The sequence below is a fragment of the Diabrotica virgifera genome, chromosome 1 (genome assembly GCF_917563875.1).
Source record: "Diabrotica virgifera virgifera chromosome 1, PGI_DIABVI_V3a".
NCBI classification, from domain to species: domain Eukaryota; kingdom Metazoa; phylum Arthropoda; class Insecta; order Coleoptera; family Chrysomelidae; genus Diabrotica; species Diabrotica virgifera.
The window spans coordinates 180577341-180599563 of NC_065443.1; the positions used below are offsets into that span (position 1 = coordinate 180577341).

At 33.0% G+C, this 22223-nt stretch overlaps 1 protein-coding gene across 1 annotated transcript in view; it reads right to left on the reverse strand.

Moving 5' to 3' along the window:
* Positions 1-22223, reverse strand: part of LOC126878934 (telomere length and silencing protein 1 homolog) — a 151266-nt gene that overhangs the window by 41001 nt on the left and 88042 nt on the right. The window contains exon 2 of the mRNA XM_050641818.1: positions 6758-6974. Coding sequence (XP_050497775.1) covers positions 6758-6974 — 217 coding nt within the window. The remainder of the gene's footprint in view (positions 1-6757; positions 6975-22223) is intronic.

Sequence of the window (22223 nt, forward strand, 5' to 3'; positions counted from 1 at the left end):
GCATCAGTTTCAAACGGTTTGAAACCATCAGCGAATAGTGGACCAGTGCTAGAAGAGGGGATAGCACTGGTGATTGTATTATGTTCTCTCACTGACCAACTATTTGCTGACGTTTTCTGACTAGTTTGACTGTTTGCTAGAACAAACCTAATATTGATATATAGTGTATTTGATAAATATAATTGATTTAAGACGTGAACTTAATAAAAAGTTATTTATTGTGTATTATTTGTGGAAGATCCAAGCAGAGAATACCTCAGGAGAATATATTCTATGATCCAAGTATTTTGTTGTTAAAGATGTCTAACATTGTGTGGCGAAAGCTTGACTTTTAATAAAAGACACTTATAAGCACCCGTTTTTTATTGCTTCCTTAGTATTGGGTCGTTCCCGATTACCTTCAACTGTCTGTTGTTTACCAGTAGCCCGTTACTTTGACTTTCTTTATACTGGGTTGGGATAAAGTATGGAACCAAGCAAATATATTTGAAACTAAAAAAAAACAATATTTATGAAACTTTGCATGCAAGTACAGTGACGCAAAAGGCATCTGTTGCCATATTTTTTGTTACTATTCCACTTCCGGTTTCACCGGAAATACCCCTAACTTATTTAATTTAAATGGGACACCCTATATATTTTTGCGGATTTTAAAAGAACTTGTTATTTTTAATTCATACATACCAAATTTGGTAGAGAAAATTTGTTAAAGTGTCTGTAGATAATTTTTTGTATTAATACAACGTAATAGGAAATAATCCTCAGACGCATTATGGGCCCGATAAGAATGGACAACGGAGAAATGAGAAGAAGAATGAACCATGAACTAAGAGACATAATGAAGGGAGAAGATATAGTTAGATTTATTAAATCACAGAGGCTGAGATGGCTGGGACACATAGAAAGAAGGAAAAACGACCGACTGATTAAGATCACCAAATGGAAACCGGCAACTGAAAGACCAAGAGGAAGACCCAGAGAGAGATGGGAGGACCAGGTCGTGAGAGATATCAAAATTCTGGAAGTGAGAAACTGGAGGGAACTATGCACATATCGAAATGAGTGGAAGAAAATAGTAACGAAAGCCAAGTCATACAACAAACTTTGACAACATACAAGTGGAATGCGGAGTGATTCACCGCAATAAGCGAATCTGAGAGCTCTAAGTAATAGCGGCAAACATTCCACCTGGAATGAAAAGCCCTGATGATGAATAGGAAATAAACGAGTACCATCTATACTGTAGACTAAAATTGTTGTTTACGTGCACTGCATGACTTACTTGAATTTAGTATAGCAGGTTAAACTGTTACTGAATTAATTGACAGAAATAAATTGTATTAAAAATGGTTCATTTAAGCGGAAAAGATCGTATTGAAATATTAATGATAATAGGTTATGGTGAATTTTCATTTTTTGGAAGTGAATTTTCCAAATCCATGAATTAGACGTAGAGGATTCATAGAGTGTCCCGCTCGTTCTCCGGACCTCAACCCGTTAGATTTTTTTCTTTGGGTTATCTAAAATTACGTGTTTACGTCAGGCGACCAACATGCTTGCAGGATTTGAGACAAAGAATAATAATTGATGAATGTGAACTAATACGTGGAGAAATCTTGCAAAAAGTGACTCACGAATTTATTTATATACTTGCACGTTGTCAGGAGGTGAACAGCAACCATTTTCAACATTTGAAATTAGTTTTTTTTATTTTTAATATCATTGGTCTAACGTAAATAAATTAACCTATTTTTTAACTGTAAAGAGATTTATTTCTTATTTTAATAGTTTTTTCTTCCAACCTTGGTACGTATGAATTAAAAATAACAAGTTATTTTAAAACCTGCAAAAATATACAGGGTGTCCCATTTAAAGTAAATAAGTTAAGGGTATTTCCGGTGAAACCGGAAGTGGAGTAGTAACAAAAAATATGGCATCAGATGCCTTTTTCGTCACTGTACTTGCATGCAAAATTTCATAAATATTGTTCTTTTCGTTTCAAAGATATTTGCTTAGTTCCATACTTTATACCCAACTCTGTATAACTAAAGAATGATCACAGCTTTCTAATTGATATAAATGTCAATGGTGAGTCATTGGGTTAGCAGCCGAAAATGAAAGCCAAAGTGTGCTCTTTTCAACGATATCGCTATATTTTGTCAAGTCTCCTTAACATCATCAGGCGAGTGCTACAAGATTGTTACAATATGGTGAGATTGTGTAATTTACATAACAAGAAGAATCACTTACTTGCTCGAGGTTTGGTGGCCATAAAGGTGCATAAAAAAGTTTGTGTCAGAATGTTAAAAATCTTAGTGAATGAAAAAACACCTTGGATAAATTCCTGTGTGTATTTTAGTTGTAAGCATAATAATTACCACTGCAATATAAGTGGGTCTTCCTTATGTGCCGGTACAGTTAAAATTTCTTTAAAAACATTAAAAGACAAAGAAATTTTAAAATTCTACATTTTTGAAGCAAATTCAAGTCGACATCTTGTAGTTGGTTACGAAGTGCGCAAGCACCTCAAGGTCACAGTGCCTGTTAGCTGTCATATTCGCGAAATTAAATTCCAACAGAGGGCGCTCAAAATTTCAAATATGGACGACAACTCTAGGAAAACAATTCATTTTGTCATTTGAATTCACAGTTCTAAATCGTTAAATTAAAATCATTTACAGGAGTGTTTTGCCAAAGTAACCACTAAGTTTTGCAACTAAGACATCTTATAAGTTAAAGACGACTCAAAATTATGTTTAATCTGTATGCATTCATTAAAATTTGATGGTAACTACTGATTTGTTTTTACCTTTTTTCCATAAAAAAATCTGGCCCCCGATAATCACACAGCGTTCTAAAAATTATTAATCTATCTTAGGATTTCTAATTTTGTTTTTAATTTAATTAATAGGTGCACTACAGTTTATTTACCCGTGTTGAGCTGGCCCCCCCCACTTGCAAAAATTAAAAAACAAATAGCCCTGATTTATGAGCTCTTTATGAGCTCTCATATTCCGCAAACTAAAAATTTTGAGCTCGTTCCACTGAGCAGGAATTTAATACCCTAGTGGGGGGGGCTGAGTCAGCCCCCCCCACTACTTAAAAATAGGAATATTGAATCGGTTTTTGCGGCAGAATTACGAGCTATTTATGAGCTCTTGAAATTATATACTTTCGATTTTTGAGCTCATCCCCTTCACCCCCAAACAACCCTTTAATTGATTTAACTTAAGAGAAAGATGCTGAGAAAACTTAAAATATATCGTATTGCGGATATAATTCATATAGCTTATATACTCTAAGAATAAACTATTAAATCAAGAGCATTTCGATTATTGAGCTACAACCCCTTCGCAAGAAAACCACCCTATCTTCCCGGCTTAAGAGAAAGTTGTACTTAAAATGCATTAAACTAATTATTTGGCGACTACATATCATTTAATAATTTATAACCTTCCAAATTACGTGCATTTAGATCAGTAAATTGCAATTTATTTTGTATAGTGCAGTCACTGAAGGTAAAAATCAACGATTACCTTCAATTTCGGTGAACCTTCATCGATTTTCACGAAAATTGGTCAGTAGTTAGAGGATACGTCAAGAAACAAAGTTGACATGGTACCACCTTGCGCCTTTACCCTGAGGGTGGATACCGCCCCTTCTCGGGGGTGAAAATTATTTTATAAAAAATAAATGCACAAATCAATAAAAGAACAAATTAAAAGCAAAATTTATTATATAAAGTTAATAAAATAAGTCAATACTTTTTAAGTTATTAAAGATCAAAGATTTTAATTATTTGTGAAAAAATGCATGTTTTGAAGAGGTTTTTTGTAAATCACTGAAAAACTTTAAGTTTTTACAAAAAAGTTAATAGTAGTTTAATTCCTATAGCTTATATTCTAAGAATAAACTCTTAAATCACGCGTCTTTCGATTATAGAGCTACAACCCCTTCGCAAGAAAACGACCCCATATTCCCGTCTTAAGAGAGAGAGTTGTTCTTAAAATAATTTAAATTAATTATTTGGCGACTACATATCGTTTAATAATTTATGAGCTTGCAAAATATACGCATCTCAATTATTGAATTGCCATTTTCTTTCTATAGTGCAGTCACTGAAGGTAAAAATCAACTATTACCTTCGATTTCGGTAAATCACCATTTATTTTCACGAATTGACAATAAGAACTTGGGGTTTTAGCCTGGGGTATATGTCACCCCTTCTCGGGAGTGAAAATTACTTTATTAAAAATAACCCCACAAATCGAGAGAGTGACAAATTGTAAGCAAAATTTGTTATATAATGTGATTAAAATAAATCAATACTTTTTGAGTTATTAAAGATCAAATATTTTAATTTTTGGAAAGAAAATGCATGCTTTAGAGCGATTTTTCATAAATGACTCAAAAACTGTAAGTTTTTACAAAAAAGTTTTCATCACTAAAATTGAAGCTAATAAAAAATATAATAAATTGCTTACTTGAAAAACCCTGTAATGTTAATTTAAAGTAAGTTATTGGTAATTAAATGTATATTTTTTCCGCGACTGTTCAAATCTAAGGGTTCAAGCTTAAATAACGGGAAAGAGATGCATTTTATAACACTTAGGTACTAAATACTTGTCAAAGTACTTAGAAATAGCTATGAAAAATAAGATCCAGAAAAAGTTGATAGTATCAAAATCCGCTCACCAATTTTCGTGAAAATGAATGGAGATTTACCGAAATCGAAGGTCATAGTTGATTTTTACCTTCAGTGACTGCACTATAGAAAGAAAATGACAATTCAATAATTGAGATGCGTATATTTTGTGAGCTCATAAATTATTAAACAAAATATAGTCGACAAATAATTAATTTAAATTATTTTAAGTACAACCCTCTCTTAAGCCGGGAATATGGGATGGTTTTCTTGCGAAGGGGTTGTAGTTCAATAATCGAAAGGCGCGTGATTTTAGAGTTTATTCTTAGAATATAAGCTATACGAATTAAACTACTATTAACTTTTTTGTAAAAACTTACAGTTTTTCAGTGATTTACAAAAAACCTCTTCAAAACATGCATTTTTTTCACAAATAATTAAAATCTTTGATCTTTAATAACTTAAAAAGTATTTACTTATTTTATTAACTTTATATAATAAATTTTGCTTTTAATTTGTTCTTTTATTGATTTGTGCAGTTATTTTTTATAAAATAATTTTCACCCCCGAGAAGGGGCGGTATCCACCCTCAGGGTAAAGGCGCAAGGTGGTACCATGTCACCTTTGTTTCTTGACGTATCCTCTAACCACTGACCAATTTTCGTGCAAATCGATGAAGGTTCACCGAAATTGAAGGTAATCGTTGATTTTTACCTTCAGTGACTGCACTATACAAAATAAATTGCAATTTACTGATCTAAATGCGCGTAATTTGGAAGGTTATAAATTATTAAATGATATGTAGTCGCCAAATAATTAGTTTAACGCATTTTAAGTACAACTTTCTCTTAAGCCGGGAAGATAGGGTGGTTTTCTGGCGAAGGGGTTGTAGCTCAATAATCGAAATGCTCTTGATTTAATAGTTTATTCTTAGAGTATATAAGCTATAGGAATTATATTCGCAATACGATATATTTTAAGTTTTCTCAGCATCTTTCTCTTAAGTTAAATCAATTAAAGGGTTGTTTGGGGGTGAAGGGGATGAGCTCAAAAATCGAAACTATATAATTTCAAGAGCTCATAAATAGCTCGTAATTCTGCCGCAAAAACCGATTCGATATTCCTATTTTTAAGTAGTGGGGGGGGCTGACTCAGCCCCCCCCACTAGGGTATTAAATTCCTGCTCAGTGGAACGAGCTCAAAATTTTTAGTTTGCGGAATATGAGAGCTCATAAATAGCTCATAAATCAGGGCTATTTGTTTTTTAATTTTTGCAAGTGGGGGGGCCAGCTCAACACGGGTAGTTTATTTTACACCAACAGATAACAGTTTTTAATTAAATAAAAACTGGAAACTTGGAAACTAAGTAGGTGAATTTATTTTATAATAATTGTGTTCTGGAAATTACGAGGTGGTCGGGATATTTTGCATAACAATGTACATTCTATGTACAGAATATAATATACCACATTTTATTTATTTATTTAATTTTGCAGTCGCTTAAACATTCAAAAATACTACGTTTAATCCAAACGTTAAATTAACAAAATGTGTGATTTGGCATTGGTTAATTTAGGTCATTACGTAGAGTATAATAGGAATGAATACTGAGGAACACTACAATAGTTATTTTAAGTCGAAATTATTGTTAATTACAACATAAACTGGCCGCAAATATGTACACAAATTAATGGCAAAGTCAATGTTTTCCTTGAGTTGATGCTTTTCAAATTTGCCACCAGGCGTCGCCCACTTTGCGGTTCCTCGCCAATATGGAGATATCTGTCAGAGAACCCAAGGCAATTTTTAGCAGATGTAGGTAAAAGTTGTATTATATTATTAGGAAAATTATGTTACGATCAATGTATGTCAAATGTGTTTATTTATTAATTAAAGAAAATAATTATTATTGATGTTTTTTTAATTTGTATTATAGTTATTAAATATTTTTATTTTATTAAAAAATGCAAAAGTTGCAATTGCAAATAATTTTAAAATAAAGTATTAATTTAAAAATTTTTTCAAATCTTTTACCATTTCGCTGTAATTTTCCGGCCCGTTAGTGGTGACTCACCCTGTATACTGTCATAACTTAATCATTATCTACATTACCTAAGTTTAGCTTCTTCTGTAGCCTCTATATTTTTGATTTTGGCCTCAATACCTAAATCAACTTCAGGTATACCGCTTAACATCTGATTTGATAACATTTCTTCAGATTGTTTCTTTGAAGATACCCTTAAATGTTCGGGTACTGACTGTAGGGCTATTTCTTCTGGTGTATGATATTTGCTATTACCATCCTGACCTTCACTTTGCTTTTCTTTACCTGTTAAAATAATAAGGGAAAATGTGAAATAATATTTCAATAATATATTTTCGATCAGCTGCTCATTAATACAGAGTAATAATTCATTGGAAAATATACATATATTAGGGATGCGAGAAGACAAGAGGGTGACATCTATCTACGTAGACTTACAAAAATAAAGTCAATAAAAACATTTCAGTTTTAGCCAATAAAATCATCAAATTTTTTATATTCTATTAATTTGTGAGTCAAAATCTTAATGCAGATGAAACTGACAGTTCCGTATTTAGATTCGAATTATAATTTCAATGACTAACTTACAAACGACCTGTGTGTATAAGAAACAAGAATAAAAAATCGCTAAACGCTCTAAAAATGAGTGGCGCATACAATATTCCAGCTACAAACGAGCTGATATGAATATTACGTGGCGCAAAAATGTATTTTCATTTTGATGGAAAATAAAATTCTAGTTTTATTTTCTGTTCTAAATAAAACGCGTCACAAAAGAGTAACTTTGATACAGTTTGCATTTTGAGGCTCTTTTGTGGCGGGATTTACTTCAAATTTAGCAAATAATATGGAAAAATCTTTCAAAATAAAACTGGAATTTTATTTTCCATGAAAATGAAAATACATTTTTGCGCAACGTAATATCCATATCACCTCTTTTGTAGCTGGAATATTGTATGCGCCACTCATTTTTACGGCGTTTAGCGGTTTTTTTATAAGCGTTATAAATGGTCGCCTTTGTAGCATTATCTTCCAAATGATCTAGTGGTTACGACTGTCGTAGTATAGACTTGTGATAAGACAATCTGAGTTCATATCCCAGCCATCCTAATACTTTTGGCCGGCAAATTAACTAGGATTATCCGATCAAATTTAGCGTCGTAACCACTATAACTACATAAACCATTTCGGCGATAATGGTTAAATGGATTATACTTTTGGAGCTCGTTAACTTCTAAATGGCTTCACCGATTTTGATCACTAAACATGAGTTTGAAACGTATTGACAAGTAGTATCTGATGCATCCAAGGTCAAGTATGATAACTGAAGCTATTACAGGAATTATTGAGCTTAAAATAGTAGATCAAATCTTTGGCCATTCATGCGTCTTGCATGGCCAAAGTAACAAGGTCACAGTGACCTTCTGTCCCACAACTAACCGCCCTCCCTTTTATGGATTTCACCCTAGGTGCAGTCAACTGTCAGGGCCTCCCCAAAAAGAGACCCCTCATCAAGAATATCCTGTCGAAACATAACATCCAGATCTTAGCTATTACAGATACCGCAATCGCCAGTTAACTTGGCGACAGAATACGCACAACGTCACTGAGACTGATGACCATCCCCTAAGCCACTCTGCAATTTTGGGTTTGTACGTCTCGCCAAGTTAACTGGCGATGACAGTACTATGTGTAAACTTGATCTAACTTTAGCAGGATATTCGACTCTACATCGAAACCGCTGTCAGGTTTCACGCGGAAATGGTATTCTCGTCAAACCCGGAATACCACACAACATCCACACATTCTCACAAAATATTCCTCCACCTGATGTGGACTTTCTGGTAATTGAAGTGTACATTCCCAACAACGAAACCCTCACGATAATCTCTTACTGCAAGCACCCAGGTCAACCACTCAGTAGGCACTTAGTAGATTATTTTTCAACTTTCGGCAAAGCGATACGGATGGGAGATCTGAATCGTAGATATACTCAGTTTGGTGATCATGGACAAAACGCCGAAGGTATCCGCCTCACAGATTTACTTCTAGACCTTCCAATATCGAGAATAACCAACACTGAATTCATGTTTTTGAACGCAAATGGGGCATCGATCAACGACCACATCCTAGTTACAAGTAACATTCTGGATAGGTTCGAGGATAGATGCCACATAGGAGATTCAATAACGTCAGACCACTTACCCCTTCTTGTCGATACCGACATACTCACTCCAAAACAACCAAACCCTCCAAGAACTATAAGAGATTATCGTAACGCTAACTGGAGCGAATTCCAAGATTTCATCTCTCAAAATCTCCCATTGTTAGGCGAACTAGATACTAACGAAAGTATCGACAGAAGTGCAATACAAATTGAAAGTCTCATCTCCGAGGCTATCACGCACGCATTCCATCAAAACAATTAAATTATTCATCTCCGGCACTTCCACAGTACATCCTTGCCAAAATTTAACAAAAAAAGGCGTCTTCTACGCCAATACAAGGCCAACAGAAATCCATTAATCAAAACAGAATACAACCGAATCTGTGCTAGGATAAAGAAGGAAATATCTGACGTAACGGCTCGCCGGTGGGAAGATATTACCTCAAAACTAGATTACAGAGACGAGAGTAAATTCTGGAACAAATTCAAAGCCTAACAAAACAAAAACTATCTCAAACTTCTCATCTGTTGGTCAATAATAAAATCATTAACTCCCAGAAGGGAAAGCAGAAGCATTCAAAAATTCGCTTCAAAACAACTTTCAAACCCCTGACAACCCTAACTTTGATCGCATATTCAAACTCAACACAGAATTCATAGTCAGAAATACTCTCAATTTTCGCAATCCGGACCGCGATCCGATCTTGGACCCTCTCACTAACAGGGAAACAGAGCTATTGTCATCAAGGCAAAACAGCGTTCCCGGACCTGATTGCATGAGTCGAAGATGCCTTAAGAAACTTCCTGAGAGTATTATCCCTCTTCTCACAAAAAATCTTCAATGCATGCCTCAAAAATAGCTACTTTCCTACTCCTTCGAAAGTAGCTAACACTATCATATTACCAAAAAAAGGCAAACCTGTACCGACGTGGAATCCTATAGACATATCTCTCTAATAAACACTCTGGGAAAATTTCTTGAGCTAATCTTAAAAGAGAGGCTCAATAACTTTCTCGAAACCCACAATTTCATCCCAAAATTTCAATACAGATTCCAAAATGGTAAATCAACTAAACATGTATTGATAGACTCCACCACTAAAGTATCTCAAATCATCAACGACGGTTCATTCGCCACAGCTACTTTCGTTAATGTTGGGAAGCTAATTGACATCAGGCTACCCTTACAATTCACAAAAATTGTACTCATATCTCCATGACCGAACTGTTAGAGTGAAAATATGCGATCAAAAATCAACCCGATTTACTCCACAAGCTGGAGTTCCCCAAGGATCAGTACTAGCACCACTGTTATACATAATCTACAACAGTGATCTATCGAACCTTAACATCCCAGGCACCCGGTTGTTTCTCTACGCTGACCATACGGCTCTGCTCACAATAACTTCACGCTACATTCCACTGTAACGGTCCACCCGTTATAATATCATTTTTAGCGCTTTAATTATTTTTAGAATTATTTTCTCTTGACCGCTTAATTAAATTTCTCTAATTTCTGGTAATTCTCAATTTAGAAATACTATTTTCTCTTATATTTTATGAAAATTATTTATTTTCAATACGTCACCATAAAACCAATTTAAAACTATCTTTTGGAGTTGTTGGATTGGCAGCGGCCCTCTGGTGGTCGACATTCTTTCGCGTTCTGTGAGTTTGACATCGTACTCTTGGAAGGAGAGACGAATGTTCGACTTGACTTGTGGCGGTATGTGAGGTTGGATGGCGGATGAGTTCCATCCTACTTATTTGATGTAACATCAATTATTTTAAAGTAAAAAGTTACCACCGAGGATTGTCTGGAGTAGGGAGACATGTGTGTGACAAAACTCCTGTTGGAGCCTGAATAGGAATCATTCGCCATTTTGGAAAAACCATATGGTGAATTCGTAGCCCTTTGACCACCTAGGGAAACCACTACAGCCACAGTCAAGTCATCATGGGAATAGGTATATTTGGGAACAAGCTAGGGGACGTACCAGTCCCATTTTCAGTCGTCTGTACACCTGTATCTACAGGAAACATGGTCCTGTAGCACCTATCCTCATTAGCACCTCCTCTGGTGCTAATTTTATGGATTTCAGCATTGGTCTTCACCTTGAGGTCGTCCAATGAAGGGATTGGTTTGGGAACATTTAGTGTTGTGCTTTAAGTAACTATTGGTTTTTACGTTTCAGACATTTGGTTAAATGCACTGTTTTTTTTTCAGATTTAGTTTACCTCTGGTTTTTTTTATGACATATTTGTATTGTATTAGGTTCCCAAACTTATTTACGATCATATGGTACGTTACATTGTGCACAAGGTAATAAGCCTAGAAAATTAGGTTTTTATATTTTATTATTGGTCTGATATTTATTTTTGTAATATTACTTGCTTGTTTCCCAAATATTTTATTGTTATTCGCTTTATTTCGATTGTTCGGTTAATTCGTCGTTACTTTATTTCATTGCATTTTCTCGGTTAATTTAGGTCATCGTTTCGGTATTTATCTTAACTTCATTACTATAACTTTATTCATTTGTGTATTTAACTTTATTTATTCATTATGGTATTTTCTCTTAGTGAGGCTTGGGCTTATTTATTTGTAGTATTTTCATCTTTGTCAGTTTCAATTTAGTGGTACGTAGCAGGCGTACTATAACCATTTGGTAGAAGACTCATGTGAGTTGTACCCTATATGTAAGTAAGAGGTACTTATGTAATTTTGTAACAGTTATGTAATAATTTTGAGATAACATTATTGTAGTTATCTCAAATATACCTTTGTATAACTTTTGTCATGTTAGAGTCACAGTATATGCTTTGTCTAACTCAGAGATTGTTAAAAATCGGGTAGTTATTTTTAATAAATATTTATTTATTTTATATATCATTTATTTTATTATTCCTTTATGTTCATTATTACAGGTTTAATATATTTAATATTCGACAGCAGTGTAAGATACCTGGGAGAATGATCGAAGAACATTTTCATGGCGCCCATGATTAGTTAGTTTATTTATTTTGTTCGTCTTTAGAAATTATTCATCTTCATTTATTTTCAGTACATTGTTCTTATCTTAGTAGATACCTTTTTAGTCATCATTACTATCTACATACTTAGAGCTACTGTTCTTCGACAGGCATGCAAACGAGCCGTATCCATCCTTGAGTGTCAAGTTGTTCTCTTGCATCTCTTGCTAGCCACTTCTATTCCGTTTGCCTCTGTCTCTTCCCACTTCTACGTGTATCCCTTTTAATAACCCCTTCTCTTCACTTCTACATCCTTCCACTTTCCTCCACTAATATTACTGGAAAGTAGTATTTTTCCTATTGCGGCTTCTCAAACTTCACTCTCTTCTTTACATTCCATCTATTTTCATTTTTGTCCCATAACAAACATCTAGCTACATGTTTGTCCTTACTTCTGTTGGAGTATATATTTTTTTTTACTTTCCCTCCAACAGAAGTTTTCTTTTACTTGTTATATTGGCGCCCAACGTGGGGCCAACCGTTTATGGTTCTAAGACAGTAGTTCTTTTAGTTCATTTTTCTTTTATTGGAATTTTCTGTATTATTACCTTTTTGATATCTTTGTATATATGTTATTTCTGATTTATTTTTGTCTTTAACTTTTATTAATACTAAACAGGTAGACTTATACTGCTTTTGGTTTTGATTAGTTTATTTTCGATACCTCATTTTTAGTTAGTGGTACAGCTCATATCTTAGTTTGGATTTTGTATTTTTATTGGAAACTTATTTGTGTATTTAAACTGAGTACACATAACTGACATTATGTTCTATTAGTATACATTTTATTCCTTCTACCAATGGTAGTATGTTTGCACGTACAATTAATCGTTGACTATATGCATACTTTGTTCTAGTATAGTGTTATATTCCTATTTGACATAAGAAATAAAAGTCTATAGTTGTATTTAAAATTCAAATAAAAATAAAGGTTTTCATTTTTCTCGACCGCGGGCATGTAAATTTGGAACACCCTGTATAAAACAAATTATGTATAGGTAGTTTTTAAGAAAGTGTTTCGGAGAAGTGTTTACGAACCCCAGGAACAATACGACTCAAGTAAACAATTAGAGTGATGTTTAAAAAGAAAGTGTTCGTGGAAAGGTGTGAATAACCACCGATAATTCATATTCTAGCAAATAAGATAATAGGTTATTAAATTTGTAAAGAGGGTTAATGTGGAAAGTAAAATTGAAATGGGGAATATTATTTTTTCTTGAAATACATTAAGATATTTAGAAAAAGGAAAGTTTGTGTTGGTAAATACGGATAATTGAAAGTTGCTTGGGATCGGTTGATTTTTGAATGCTGGAAGGGGTATTTTGGAAGTAGGAGAATGAATGAGCAATGAGGTCAGAATGTTTTGAGCGATCGAGAAGCGAAGTCCAGTGTTCGAGAAGAGTGTACAAAAAAGTGAAACGCCGGGTTGGTTAGTTTTGTCTTGAAAAAAATAAAAAGTAAGATATCGTGGAGCGAGTGATAGACCGAGTCGAGATAGTATATAACTCCTTGAGTCTAGAGTATCCCGGATTTTGTTGAAGTGTTTGAAAAAGGTAGAACACGGCATCAGGAGAAGGCAGGAACGAGGGCTGTACGAGGCGTAGTTTTCAAAGGAGCCGAGGCATTACTGGAAGACTTGGACGAGTCGTTGGATCGCAACCCAAGCCAATAGGAAACGTGTTTTGTGTGACGACATTGTCAAATCATCAGTAAAGGTCAGTCTATTTTGTTATGACATGAATGTATGGTTTGTGTATTAAATACCACATTGAAAATTGAGCCACACAATCATGGTCTAAGAGCTAGCAACGTTTTCGAGCAACTATTTTAAGACGGCTGATTCTTTAACATAATATTCCCTATGCATCCTAGAACACCTTACCGGCCATCTGGCTACTGAGACAGGTTGCGTTCATTACTGCGCAGCGCACCTGTGCAGGTAAATATATCGAATTTAAAATTATTTTAAGACGAAAAATTTTTTTGCCATTACTTTTTAAACATTATTAGAAATATGAATTATAATTGCCAGACATTTCTGTGGTTGCTAAATACGTGCCAGACGCTATAGTCTAAATGGCTCTCAACGTTTTCGAGAAAGTATTTTAAGACAGCTGATTCTTTAATATATTATTCCCTATGAATCCTCGAACACCTTCCCGGCCATCTGGCTACTGAGACAGGTTGCGTTCATTACTGCGCAGCGCACCTGTACAGGTAAATATATCGAATTTAAAATTATTTTAAGACAAAAAATTTTTTTGCCCTTACTTTTTAAGCATTATTAGAAATATAAATTATAACTGCCAGGCATTTCTGTGGTTGCTAAATATGCGCCAGACGCTATTTTTTATAAATAATAATTGAAAAATTTAAATCATTTTAGTATGTCTGAAATTTTAATATTATGTTATTTACACATAAATAAATGCAAAATTAGTTTGCCAGACATTAACTCGGTTGCAGTAATCAGCCAGATGGATTTAAAATCATTTAAAATGATATATATTTTCATCAAAACGTACGCTGGCTGTGTTAAGAAATAAGACAAACAAAAGATTCAGGTAAATATATTTGAAATTAGTTTAAGACAAAAAAATTTTTTGTCATTACTTCTCAAACAATATTAGAAACATGAATTATAATTGCCAGACATTTCTGTGGTTGCTAAATGTGCGCCAGACGCTATTTATTATAAATAATAATAGAAAAATGTAAATCATTTTAGTATGTCTGTAATTTTAATATTATATTATTAACACATAAATAGATGCAAAATTAATTTGCCAGACATTAACTCGGTTGCAGTAATCAGCCAGATGGATTTAAAATCATTTAAAATGATATATATTTTCATCAAAACGTACGCTGGCTGTGTTAAGAAATAAGACAAACAAAAGATTCAGGTAAATATATTTGAAATTAGTTTAAGACAAAAAATTTTTTTGTCATTAGTTCTCAAACATTATTAGAAACATGAATTATAATTGCCAGACATTTCTGTGGTTGCTAAATGCGCACCAGACGCTATTTATTATAAATAATAATAGAAAAATGTAAATCATTTTAGTATGTCTGTAATTTTAATATTATATTATTAACACATAAATAAATGCAAAATTAATTTGCCAGACATTAACTCGGTTGCAGTAATCAGCCAGATGGATTTAAAATAATTTAAAATGATACATATTTTCATCAAAACGTACGCAACTTTATCGATAAGATCATTTTCTTCAAGTGTCACAATATCTTCATCTTCCAATAAATGACTATTTTTATGCATAATTTTTTTCTTCTTTTTTGTTACAATCTTAATTTGCTTAAAATGTTTTAATATTTTTTCTTCAAGCTGATTATTTGTAATCACATGGACATCTGCATCAGGTTGAAGTGTTAACTCTTTTTGTAATTCGTCGTTGTACGTGTCACAAAGAGAAGCTAATAACAGATATTTATTTTTTGCTACTACTGTTTCTTCAATTATGGACACAATTTTTTTAAAAATATTCATGTGAATATCTCTCACATTGTGCCAGGAGGTACGTGTAGTATCAGAAATAATTTTTTTATATTTATTTAAATATTCCAATTCACATGAATGATGATAAAAAATTAAACTATTTAAAGCTCTACTATCATTAATTTTTTTTAATAACTCCTGATTTTGTAATTTTGTTACCCACTCTGTTATTTTATCATATATCTTAACATCATTACAGGAATGTAGAATTTGTTTCTTACACTTCAATTGTTTTCTATCTTTTCCACAATAAAAACATATTCTTTTATTACCTGTGTCTGTTGACTGATGATCATCAATCGGCGGGATTTCAGAACAAAAGTTTGTTTCTTGGAAATTTGAACTGGTACATAAACTTGAAGAAGCCTCGTCATATGCCACTGTTTCACTTATACTAATTGAAGTTTTTGGTAATAATGTCTTAGAACTAGATGTATCAGAAAAACCGGTCGACGATAAATTGGAAAATTCATCACTATCTAAAACAGTGTCACTCACACTTGACAGCGAAGAACTTGATGTATGACGAAGATTTGACAAAACTGAATTAATGTCAGATATGTTACGATACTTAGCCATTAAGGCTGCTAAAGAATTGTAACATTTTTTATGGTATCCATCAGTGGTATTCACTTGGTCCGGTAACTGTACATTATTATATTTTAAATTGTATTTCATACGCGCACTCAAAACTTCTTTACACTTTAACAGTTTTTCATCCACAAAAGTTATTATATTCTCGTTTTTTTTTTCTTGCAAAACACACATTGTATTTTATTTGCCATTATATTGTATCACAATTACTTTTCACTAAATAGAAACTCGACAAGAATCGTTAACAAACTGTGAATTTATTGCGACTGTGACTGGCCATCTTAATAACATGTGCGGACAACATTCACCCCCGAAATTGTCGTATCTTTTGTTTGTCTAGTTTCTTAACCCAAGCAGCGATCGTTTTGCTGAAAATACACATTATTTTTATGATTTTAAATCCATCTGGCTGATGAATGCAACCGAATTAATGCCTGGCAAATTAATTTTGCATTTATTTATGTGTAAATAATATAATATTAAAATTTCAGACATACTAAAATGACTTAAATTTTTCAATTATTATTTATAAAAAATAGCGTCTGGCGCATATTTAGCAACCACAGAAATGCCTGGCAATTATAATTCATATTTCTAATAATGTTTAAAAAGTAATGGCAAACAAATTTTTCGTCTTAAAATAATTTTAAATTCGATATATTTACCTATACAGGTGCGCTGCGCAGTAATGAACGCAACCTGTCTCAGTAGCCACATGGGCGGTAAGGTGTTCAAGGAAGCACAGGGAATAATATATTAAAAAACCAAGTGTCTTAAAATCACTGTTTTCCCGACGTTGCTAGCTCTTGGTCCATCACTATTAAAAAAAATTTCACCAAACCTAAATCAAATTGTTACTGATAAATCATAATAGTTCATTATAAATAAAATAAATTTGGAGACAAAAAGAAATAAGATTCCCATTTTTTGTAACTGTTGTATTAAATAAAGATAGAAAGATAAGATATAAGAAATATTAAGCAGTTATTGCCATTTAGATAAAATAAACGATTTTTATAATTTCTAATTGAAATCCGTATGTGTGTATTATTTTACTCTCTTTTATCTATCCCGATTAGGAATCCACTGAGAAATACTTTGAAGCCACGAAGGTAAGTAATTGATATTATAATTTAGCCCTGAGATTGACACTATATTGGTATTTGATCTGTTTGATTAATGAGATAATTATTGATTAATTAATTAAGATAAATTACATCTGAGAACATCATTAGATTTCAAAAGTAAGATCACAACAATAGTTATATTTTACACCTAACTAGAAATTATTTTCAGTATTTAGGTATTTTATTTACTTTATTGATTTGATTATTTATATATTTTGCTGGCATTTTTGATTTGTTGGTGTGTCGCTAATATTTTCTCCATATGTATATTTGTCTTACAAACTTAAGATTATATTTTATATTTGTTATTTTTGATATTTGGGTTGTTTGGTGAGACAGGCACACACCACAAAGCAATATAAGTCCTGAACATTAGCTTCTATACATGATATGTTGAATTCGCATGGTTCGGATGATTACAGATGGTCATCCAAATGCTTTTTCTTTAATTGGTAGTGTTAAACATTACAATTATAATTGTTGTATGGTAAAGTAGTTCCATTATCCATCTCATCTTCTAGTTTGTTAAATTTGATAATAATATTATATTAATGTGGGTACCACAATATAATGCTATAAATCAGATACTTTAGGTTGAGATTCAAATATAAATTCTTTATTAGTTAGGAAACATTGATACTAGTTATTCCTCATTAGTTTAATTATTAGTAGTACTTTATGTATGAGTTTATTATTTTTTTTTTGTATTACACTTGGAGCATTTTAATTATTATTATGAGTCAATATTATTGATTGCTAATCCTGTCAGTAGGATTATACAATTAATAAGAACTTCACTTATTTTTGGTTTTTTTTTGCACACCTAACCCTAAGTTAGTATGGTTGTTAAATTATTATATATTTATATAGTTGGATAGGTAAGCTCATACAAGTACTCTTGGTTAATATGGATATTATTATGGAACTATATGTTACACTACCATATCTCAGGTTATGTGTTATATTATTTTGAATATTTGATTACTTCCCAATTTTTTTTATTATTTTTATACCTTATTATTGGATTGGCCATATTGGAACGATGTTGTGGTTTTTAATTTTTTTTGTTGAGTTACTCTATTGACATTCGTCTCCAATATCTTAAATACTTTGTAATAATTCAGATCCCTATTTCTTACACCGTGGATGTGATTCTGGAATTAGTTTGGAATGTTGATGTGAGTATGTATGCTTTCTTAAGTCTTTTATTGATTTCTTCTTGTGGACTAGTCTGTTATTACTCTGTTAATGCTAGTGAGTGAGTACGTGGGTTCGAAATTCAGCAATTGGCCATTGCTATCCGATCTCGTAATCTATGTCCTCATGGCAGAGTAGGCAGATGTCTATTCATCATCACATTTCCTAACCATTCTTCTGTAATTAATCCAATTATTCCAGTTACATTTTTACCATTTGATAGGGAAGTATTTAGTTTATATTATGTCTCGTACTTCATAGTATGTATGTTGAACTTTGACTGATGAGGGATAAATATCCTAGTGTGCACGTATTCATCGATCAAAGCTTTGACTATACCTATACATAGTAGGTTCATTAATTCAGTATTTGAGGTGTTTAGACAAATGAGTTGTTCATTTGAGTATATTCCCAATTCTTTCCTTAGGCATTAGTTTTGCTATTCAGATTCTGGAATATTTCCTGAATAATTCTATGTATATGAGAACGCATGAATCTGCAGTTTGATTTAAAACTTGTTGCTCGTTCTCGTCAATTTTTTTTCTTATCACTTATCCTATTTTTTTCCTATCACTTATCATGGTGTCATAGAACTTGTAAGTCCACCATTTATTCTTTTGTCTTTCTTACTTATTATTGCGTAATTAGTTGGTACTCTATCTGTGTCTGGTTATTCTCATACATCTGTTGTAGCAACATGCTATAGTTCGCGAATACCAGGATGAATTAGTTATGTAGTTTCTAGAATATTTTAGTCAATACACTTTAGGTATTTATCTTACCTTTCATTTAGTTTGGTTACATCTCTGTTACTTAGTCTGTTATTAATTCTGTTTTGACTTATTTTGATTACTTAGGTTGGATAGGCTCATATTACCGCATGAGGGTGTATGTAGAGCTAATTTATTTGTTTTGTACTTATTCAGTATTATTTACCATTGGATCCAATAATTTAGTTTATTTAGTATTGGTAAGAATTGGTCCAAAAATTTGCCTGATCGTTCTTTTTTGGATATGCTCTTATATAAATCTGGTGTCCATTGATGGTCCGATTCTGGATAAGTGTCCGATTCTTCATTTATTTTGTGTATTTGGTTGGATAGGTTCGTATTACCGTATGTGGGTGTACGTAGACCTGATCTGTTTATGTGGTTTAGTATTGGTGTGAATTGGTCCATAAATTTGCCTGGTCGTTCTTCTTTGGATATGCCTTTTATGAATCTGGTGTCCACTGATAGTTCGACTTTGGATTAAGCGTCCGATTCCACATTTATTTTGGTTATGAGTTTTGGATTCCTTTGGTATGTTCAGTATTGGTATTATTTGGCATTGGTGAGAATTACTATTATGAATCTGGTGTCCATTGTTAGTTCAATTTTGGATTAAGTGTTCAATTCTTTACTTATTTTAGTTACTGATTTTTTTATTCACTTTGATATATTTACTTGTGATATGGTTCGAATTGGCTCACACCTTTTCCTGATTGTTCCGTCCTTGGATATACCCTTTATAAATCTGATGTCCATGGATAGCTCAATTTTGGTTTTAGTGCCCAATTCGACAGTTATTATTATGAATTTTGGTACAATATTTAGTTTTGTTTTGACTTTTAAGCAATATGTCAATATTTGGTAGCAGAGAGTAACATAGTAACATTTTGATATGAATTTGAGTCATTTATTTATTTTTCCTGAACCTTAGTTTATTCTTAGTGGTAATCTTGCGAATCAACGTGGATTGTTAGACTATTGTAAATTTAGTTGTTAATATTTTGAAGTTTAGGAAGAAAAAATTTTTTCTGAAAAAAATTTTTTTTCCCGAGTAGGAGGGGATTGTAACGGTCCATCCGTTATAATATCATTTTTAGCGCTTTAATTATTTTTAGAATTATTTTCTCTTGATCGCTTAATTAAATTTCTCTAATTTCTGGTAATTCTCAATTTAGAAATACTATTTTCTCTTATATTTTATGAAAATTATTTATTTTCAATACGTCACCATCAAACCAATTTAAAACTATCTTTTGGAGTTGTTGGATTGGCAGCGGCCCTCTGGTGGTCGACATTTTTCACGTTCTGTGAGTTTGACATCGTACTCTTGGAAGGAGAGACGAATGTTCGACTTGACTTGTGGCGGTATGTGAGGTTGGATGGCGGATGAGTTCCATCCTACTTATTTGATGTAACATCAATTATTTTAAAGTAAAAAGTTACCACCGAGGATTGTCTGGAGTAGGGAGACATGTGTGTGACAAAACTCCTGTTGGAGCCTGAATAGGAATCATTCGCCATTTTGGAGAAACCATATGGTGAATTCGTAGCCCTTTGACCACCTAGGGAAACCACTACAGCCACAGTCAAGTCATCATGGGAATAGGTATATTTGGAAACAAGCTAGGGGACGTTCCAGTCCCATTTTCAGTCGTCTGTACACCTGTATCTACAAAAAACATGGTTCAGCACCTCCTCTGGTGCTAATTTTATGGATTTCAGCATTGGTCTTCACCTTGAGGTCGTCCAATGAAGGGATTGGTTTGGGAACATTTAGTGTTGTGCTTTAAGTAACTATTGGTTTTTATGTTTCAGACATTTGGTTTAATGCACTATGTTTTTTTTTCAGATTTAGTTTACCTCTGGTTTTTTTATAACATATTTGTATTGTATTAGATTCCCAAACTTATTTACGATCATATGGTACGTTACATTGTGCACAAGGTAATAAGCCTAGAATTTTGTAACAGTTATGTAATAATTTTGAGATAACATTATTGTAGTTATCTCAAATATACCTTTGTATAACTTTTGTCATGTTAGAGTCACAGTATATGCTTTGTCTAACTCAGAGATTGTTAAACATCTGGTAGTTATTTTTAATAAATATTTATTTATTTTATATATCATTTATTTTATTATTCCTTTATGTTCATTATTACAGGTTTAATATATTTAATATTCGACAGCAGTGTAAGATACCTGGGAGAATGATCGAAGATCATTTTCATGGCGCCCATGATTAGTCAGTTTATTTATTTTGTTCGTCTTTAGAAATTATTCATCTTCATTTATTTTCAGTACATTATTGTTATCTTAGTAGATACCTTTTTAGTCATCATTACTATCTACTTAGAGCTACTGTTCTTCGACAGGCATGCAAACGAGCCGTATCTATCCTTGAGTGTCAAGTTGTTCTCTTGCATCTCTTGCTAGCCACTTCTATTCCGTTTGCCTCTGTCTCTTCCCACTTCTACGTGTTTCACTTTTAATAACCCCTTCTCTTCACTTCTACATCCTTCCACTTTCCTCCACTAATATTACTGGAAAGTAGTATTTTTCCTATTGCGGCTTCTCAACGTAGAAGCCACTTCACTCTCTTCTTTACATTCCATCTATTTTCATTTTTGTTCCATAGCAAACATCTAGCTACATGTTTTTCCTTACTTCTGTTGGAGTATATCTTTCTTTTTACTTTCCCTCCAACAGAAGTTTTCTTTTACTTGTTATACCACCACTCATCCACAGAAGAGCTCAGACTCTGTTAAATGCGGTAGAAGAATGGTGTTGTGGAGAGTAACACTAAACGCGAATAAAACAACAATTATTGTGTCTCCACTGTGTCACAAAAAATGAGGACGACTAATACCCACTGAGACTAATGGGAAAAAAGCTCTTGCTCAGCCCGACTGCAACATATTTGGAAGTACTGTTTACCAGAACTCTCTACTGGGATGCAGACCTAAAGGCAACTTTAGATAGGGTAAGAAATAGAGCCAGACTTCTCCACCCTCTCTCTGGGAAAATTGGCAAGACACACGAAACCTCTCATTCACACTTACAAGACTTATATTCGACCCGTTATCGAGTATAAATCAGGTCTGTACTGTCTATTTAATAGAC